Source organism: Calypte anna, chromosome 27 (assembly GCF_003957555.1).
Source record: "Calypte anna isolate BGI_N300 chromosome 27, bCalAnn1_v1.p, whole genome shotgun sequence".
Lineage (NCBI taxonomy): Eukaryota > Metazoa > Chordata > Aves > Apodiformes > Trochilidae > Calypte > Calypte anna.
The window spans coordinates 1,054,187-1,060,704 of record NC_044272.1 but is presented as its reverse complement, the minus strand read 5'-3'; the positions used below and the strand labels follow the sequence as shown (position 1 = coordinate 1,060,704).

The 6,518-nt window shown below is 63.5% G+C and overlaps 1 protein-coding gene across 2 annotated transcripts; it reads left to right on the top strand.

The window, feature by feature from the left end:
- Positions 1 to 374: 374 nt before the first annotated feature.
- Positions 375 to 6,425, top strand: CACNB1 (calcium voltage-gated channel auxiliary subunit beta 1). Of its 2 annotated transcripts, XM_030465996.1 has the most exons (7): positions 375 to 524; positions 1,885 to 1,971; positions 3,601 to 3,720; positions 4,481 to 4,603; positions 5,038 to 5,174; positions 5,273 to 5,349; positions 5,665 to 6,425. In XM_030465996.1, exons 1-7 carry the CDS (start codon positions 438 to 440, stop codon positions 6,072 to 6,074), a joined length of 1,041 nt encoding a protein of 346 aa, XP_030321856.1. In that variant the 5' UTR covers positions 375 to 437; the 3' UTR covers positions 6,075 to 6,425. The 2 variants fall into 2 exon arrangements, with proteins under 2 accessions (XP_030321856.1, XP_030321857.1); XM_030465997.1 differs by lacking the exons at positions 375 to 524; positions 1,885 to 1,971 and adding an exon at positions 2,481 to 2,557.
- The last annotated feature ends 93 nt before the right edge of the window (positions 6,426 to 6,518 follow it).

Here is a 6,518-nt window from a genome sequence, read left to right as displayed (position 1 = left end):
CCCTTTTTTTTTCCCACTCCCTTTTCCTTTTTCCCCCCTTTTTTCCCCACCCCCTTTTTTTTTTCCGCCCCCTCTTCCCCCCCCCCATTTATCTCCTCCCCCCCTTTTTCCTTTCCATTTTTTTGGGGGCTTACCCTACCTGTAAAGCCGATGGGGGGGGGATATCCCTTACATTCCCCACCCCTCTCAGGAAGGAGGTGGGAGAGGGGTGGGGGCGGTCTCCATCCTTCATCCCCCCCCCTTTTTTACCGCCATCCCCATTCCTCCTCCTCCTCCTCCTCCTCGTCACCACGGGGGCCAGGCCTGGGTTCCATCGTCATCATCTTGTCCCTTTCTTTTTCTCTCTCTGTCTGTCTGTTCCCCCCCCCCCCCCAAAAAAAACCCAAAAAACCAAAAACCCCTAAATCTTAATTAAAACGCCGAGCGCGGCGAGCTCCATGGTGCGAGAAGGTGGGATGGCCCGGACCCCTTACAGCTCCACACAGGACATCCAGATGGACGTTTTTGACAACGCCACACTCCAGGTGACCCCCCCAGGGATTTTGGGATGGGGAGGGGGCTGCATTCCTACTCCTGGGGGGGGGGGGATGAGCCCCATCTGTTCCCCCACGTTCCCACCGATGGGACTCATCCCCCTCCCCCTCCATCCCATAACCTCTACACCCTATAACCCCCCCTCCCCAAAATAATATCACACCCCCCCCTGCATGAAAATAAGGGTGTCCCCCACCCTATACCCCCGGGAGACCCCACAGCCCCCCCCCCAAAAAAAAAAAATAAAGGGAAGGTGTTCACCCCCCTGGTTTTGGGAGCACATATTGGGGAGGGGGCTAAGGGGGAGGGTCCTGTGTGTCCTTTGCTGTGTCACTGGTCCCCCCCCCCCCGTGTGGAGAGGTGGGGGTGTTGAGAGCATGAGGAAAGTTTGAGGGATTTGGGAAAACTCTGCTTTGGGGGGGTGGTGCCCACCCCCTCCCTTTTGGTTTGTCCACTCCAGCTTTGGGGGGGGGAAATGTGCCCCCAAATGGTCCCAAGAGATTGGGGGGGGGGCCCTGTGGACCCCTCAGCCCCCCACACACTATGGGGACAGACCCCCCCCCCTGGTCCCTGGCAGCCTGGGGAGCATTGGGGTGACAGTTTTGGGTTTTTTTTTTCGGGGGGGGGGACACAGCCCTTGGCACATCCATCTGGGGTCTCTGAGTTGGGGGGGGGTCTCTGGGTGGCTGCAGTGAACCCCACACTCTCTGTCCCCACTGTCCCCACCCCAGGGAGCTGGGGGGGTGGCTGGGGGGGGGACAGGGGGGTGAAGGACCTAAAAATACCCAGTGTTGGGACCCCCCCCCCCCTGGGCTGGGTGGCAGCTGGGCCCAGCTGTCCCTCTGAGACACCAGGGAGGTGACAGTCCCTCTTGTCCCAGCCTCCCACCCCCCAGGACCCCCACCCCCACCCCAAAGGAGCTGCCCCCTCCAGGAGGGGGGCACTGGGACATCTCCCCCATCTCCTCCAGTCCCTCCCAGTTGGGAGGGAACGGGGGTCCTGTGGGTGTGTGGGGTGGGCACAGGGGTCCTTGTGGGGTGGGCAAGAAGGGGGAGGCTGTAGCCAGGAAGTCCTCAGATCTGCTCAGCCTCCCCCTGCCCCCCCATAAGGAAATGGGGGTCCCTGGGGAGGAGGGGGGGGAATCCTCATCCCTTTCCCTGCCTCAGTTTCCCTTCTGTCATCACCTGGCTTTGCTTGAAGGGGTGGGTGGGGAAGAGGGGGTGGAGTGAGGAGGGGAGGGATGGAGCATCCCTGGCAGGTGGGGATGGGGGGGTCTGAGGTGCCCCCCAAGTCCTGGGGCTCCAGAACTCCCCCCCTTTCCCCCTTTCCCCCTTTCCCCCCCCCCCCCAGGGCAAATACAGCAAACGGAAAAGCCGCTTCAAGCGCTCGGACGGGAGCACCTCCTCTGACACCACCTCCAACAGCTTCGTCAGGCAGGTGAGCCAGGGGGGGAGCAGCTCTCCTGGGGGGGGCCCACGGGGGGGACCTGTCTGCCTGCGGGGGTCCTTGTGCCCCCAGAAATTGAGGGGGGGGCCAGGATCACACCCAAGCTCCAAGCCCGCCAGGGGTGTGGGCACCGCAGTGGAGGAGCCAAACCCAGCTCTGCCCCCCCCCCCCCTTATCCCCACTCTCCCCTGTGGGAGGTGCTGGGGGAGTCTCCCCCCTCCCATATTGATCCTGTAGCCCCCCCCTGGGGGTCCACTGCCCTTCCTGGGGGTGCCAAGCATCGGACAGAGCCCTGGCACCCCCTGCTTGGCATCAGAACCACCCTCCCCAGCACCAGCCACCTCCTAGAGCTGCTTGGCTTGGCTGCAGCCCCCCCCCAGCACCACCACCCCCCCCAGGCCTTCCCCCCCCCTCACCCCTGCCCAGCACTGGGCTAAATATACCCCTGGTGGTGGCTGCCACTCTCCTGGGGCTGAAACCTGACCCAGGGGCACCCCAGCCTGGCGCCCGCCCGCCCCACTCACCCCCCAGCCCTGACACCATGGAGATCCCCAGCAAAGACCACCCTGCCGGCCCGGTGAGCAGCCCTCCCCTCCCACAAACCCCCCCCCCCGAGGTCCCCTTTGGATCCTCCTCTCCCAGTTTCCCCATTCTGCCCTTGGCACTGGGTCCCCGCTGCCTCCATGGGGTTGGAACGGGGTGGGGAGGGGTCCTGGGGGGGATGGGGGGGTCTGCAGGCTGAGGGCATCATGCTTGGACATGGGGGGACCCCCACACACACCCCAAATGGCCCCTCTGGGCTCAGTGTGGGGCTGGGGGGGCTCTGGAAGGGACAGACCCCCAGCTGGGGGGGGGGAGGAGATGGGGCAGCTACCCCATGGGTTTTGGGGAGGGGGCTGCTGCCCCATTGCTGGGGCCTGTGAGAAGGAGACCCCCCCCACACCCCCCTGTTTGGAAGGGATGGGGCAAAGGGGGGGCTCCAGTGAGGTTTAGGGGATTATAGAGGGGCTGAGAGGGAGCAGCCCCCCCCTCCCTTCATCACTTCACCATCACCTGCAGCACCCCCTGCCCCGGGACTGTGGGATCCCCCCCAACCCCCATGGCCAGGGGGACAGACAGGGGGTCCCCAGTTCCAGCTTTGTCCTGGGGTCACCCTGGGTCACCCCACAGCTCCCCTTCCCCATTGCCATGGAAGCCTTTGGGACGGGACAGAGCTGTCCCCCTGTCCTTCCCTTGGCCGGGTGGGGGGGTCTCAGGGGGGGTGGGTGGGGGGTCCCTGTCCCCTGTCCCCTTCCCGGTGGTGGGGAGGGACCCGGGGAGGGGGTGGGAAGGGAGCAGGAACTGGCTCAGTGTCACCTTCCCTGCCCGAGCTGTGACAACAGCTGCTCGGCCCCTTGTAACCCTGACAGAGGAGGAAGAGGAGGAGGAGGAGAAGGAGAAGGAGTAGGAGGAGGAGGAGAAGGGGAAGGAGAAGGGGAAGGAGGAGGCAGTTTTGGGGGACTCTATCCTCCCTGGCACACCCAGAGGCCACGATGATGGGCACCAAATCATTACAGAGAGGGAGAGAGAGAGGTCCCAGAGCAGACTCGGGTGGGCTGAGCTTTCTCCCTCCTCCCCCAGGGCTCGGCTGAATCCTACACCAGCCGCCCCTCGGACTCGGATGTGTCCCTGGAGGAGGATCGGGAAGCGCTGCGCAAGGAGGCGGAGAGGCAGGCGATGGCCCAGCTGGAGAAAGCCAAGGTGGGAGGGGGCTGGGCTGGGCTGGGCTGGAGACCCCCCCAACCCCTGGCCTGCCCCGGAACCCCCCCACCCCACCCACCTCCACACCCCCTGAGTCCCGGAACATGGACACCCTCACCCCTCCCTTGCTCTGTGTCCCTACAGTAACCCCTTCCCATGAAGTGGTGACCCTGGGGTCACTGGGTGGCACTGGGAAGGTGTCAGGTCCACTGGGTGGGGTTGGGAAGGTGTGAAGTCTACTGGGTGTAGCTGGGAAGGTGATGGGGTCTACTGGGTGTGACTGGGAAGGTGTGAGCTCTACTGGGTGTAGTTGGAGAGTGTGAGTCTACTGGGTGACACTGGGAAGGTGTGAAGTCTACTGGGTGTAGCTGGGAAGGTGTGAGGTCTACTGGGTGTAGTTGGAGGGTGTGAGGTCTACTGGGTAGGACTGGGAGGGTGTGAAGTCTACTGGATGGCACTGGGAAGGTGTGAGGTCTACTGGGTGTAGCTGGGAAGGTGATGGGACCTGCTGGGTGTGACTGGGAGCCTGGACACCCAGTTCTCTCCCCTTGGCTGAGCACCCGTGGTGTCAGGCTCAGGGAGCAATTAGCTAATTACCCATTAGCTCATGGGGTGTCATGGGCACAGTGTCCCCAAGCCAGGCACCCAGAGGAGCTGAGCCAGCACCTGCCTGGCCTGGGGGGCACTGGTTCTGACTGGTGGGTGGGGGTGGCACCCACATTGTGGGGTGGGGGGGTTGCTGAGCCCTCTCCTGTTGCAGACCAAGCCCGTGGCCTTCGCTGTCAGGACCAACGTTGGCTACAACCCCTCTGCCAGTGACGATGTCCCCGTGCAGGGCATGGCCATCTGCTTCGAGCCCAAAGACTTCCTGCACATCAAGGAGGTAGGGAAGGGGCTGGGGGGGGGCTGCAGGGCTGGGGGGGCTGCAGGACAGGAGGGGTTGAAGAGCTATGGGGGGGTTTCAGGGCTCTGGGGGTTGCAGGAGTTGGGGGGGTTGAAGGGCTTGAAGGGATTGAAGGAGTTGGGGTGTTACAGGGTTTGTTTGGGGGTGTTACAGGGTTTGGGGGGAGTTACATCGCTGGGGGGGAGTTGCAGGAGTGGGGGGGGTTGCAGGGTTTGGGGGGTTGCAGGAGTGGGGCGGTTGCAGGGCTTGGGAGGGTTGAAGGGCTTTGGGGCTGTTCCAGGGCTGGGGGTTTGCAGGGTTTGGGGTGGTTGCAGGGCTTGGAGGGGTTGAAGAGCTGGGGTTGCTCTGGAGGGGCTGGCAGCCCCTGGGGGGGGTGTTTGGGGTTTCAGGCATTTCTCCCTTTCCTGTCTCAGAAGTACAACAATGAGTGGTGGATCGGGAGGCTGGTGAAGGAGGGCTGTGAGGTGGGCTTCATCCCCAGCCCTGTCAAGCTGGAGAACATGAGGCTGCTGCAGGAGCAGAAGATGAGGCAGAACCGTCTGAGCTCGGGGTAGGGCCCATCCCTGACCCCGAGCACCCCTCGGGGTGTCCCCCCTCCCCTCCATCCCACCCTTACCCCCTCCCTTTCTCCGTGTTTCTCTCATCCAGTAAATCAGGGGACAACTCCAGCTCCAGCCTGGGTGATGTGGTGACAGGGACCCGCCGGGCCACCCCCCCCGCCAGCGGTAAGAGTGTCCGGGGTCCAGCCTGGGGGGTTCCTTCCCCCTGGTGCTGGGTAAACCCCCCCTTATCCACAGCTCTGGCCCTTCCACCCCGGGTGTAGGCAGGCGGGTGCATCCCCCTCCCCACAACGTCCCTGGAGACCCCCTGCTTCTCCTCCCTCCCATCCCATCCCATCCCATCCCATCCCATCCCATCCCACCACCCTCCTGCTCTTCCCAGCTCCCCCATCTCCATTTTTTCCCCCCCCTTTTTCCATCTCCATCATCACTTTTCTTTTCTCCCTCTCCCCTCCTCCTGCTGCCCCCCCCCGTCCCCAGGTGCCCTGGACATGCCTAGCTTTGCCTTTGACCCTGATGAGTTAGAGGAGGAGGAGGAGGAGGCCCTGGAGACCCAACGCTCCCCTAAGAGTAGCGTGAGCAGTGTCACCACCCCCCCAGCCCACTCCAAGCGCATCCCTTTCTTTAGGAAGGTAACAGCACCCCCCGGCCCCACGCTCGCCTGCTGCACCCTGCCTGCCCTAACACTGCCTGCGAGAGGGCTGGCGGGGGCACCCATGGGTGCTGGGGGCCACGGGCTGCCCCAGCACCCTCCCCGTGCTGACATGGTGTGGTGTGTCCCCAGCATGGGCGTCAGCAGGGGACGGGGTGGAACCCAGGAGATGGGGAGTGGGGGAATCCCTGGCTGCCTCCCCTCCCACGGGCCATGGGGTGGATCAGTCCGTGGGTAAATTCTTTCCTGGGATGGTTCAGTCGAGGGATAACTCCCCCCATGGTCCATGGGATGGTTCAGTCCATGACTGGCTGTCCTCCCCCCATAGAACATGGGATGGTTCAGTCCACGGCTGTCTCACCCCCCCCAGGCCATGGGATGGTTCAGTCCATGGATAACTCCCCCCACCATGGTCCATGGGATGGTTCAGTCCATGACTGGCTGTCCTCCCCCCATAGAACATGGGATGGTTCAGTCCACGGCTGTCTCACCCCCCACGGGCCATGGGATGGTTCAGTCCATGGATAACTCCCCCACCATGGTCCATGGAATGGTTCAGCCTGTGGCTGTCTCCCCCCATGGGTATGGTTTCAGTCCATGGGATGGTTCAGTCCATGACTGTCTCCCCCCCATGGAGTGGTTCAGTCCATGACTGTCTCCCCCCCATGGTCCAGGGAATGGT

Coding starts and splice junctions, on each gene's coding strand:
- CACNB1 (XM_030465996.1), top strand. CDS start 438: ATGGTGCGAGAAGGTGGGATGGCCCGGACCCCTTACAGCTCCACACAG. Junction 3,721..4,480: donor CCCAGCTGGAGAAAGCCAAG/GTGGGAGGGGGC, acceptor CTCCTGTTGCAG/ACCAAGCCCGTGGCCTTCGC. Junction 4,604..5,037: donor ACTTCCTGCACATCAAGGAG/GTAGGGAAGGGG, acceptor TTCCTGTCTCAG/AAGTACAACAATGAGTGGTG.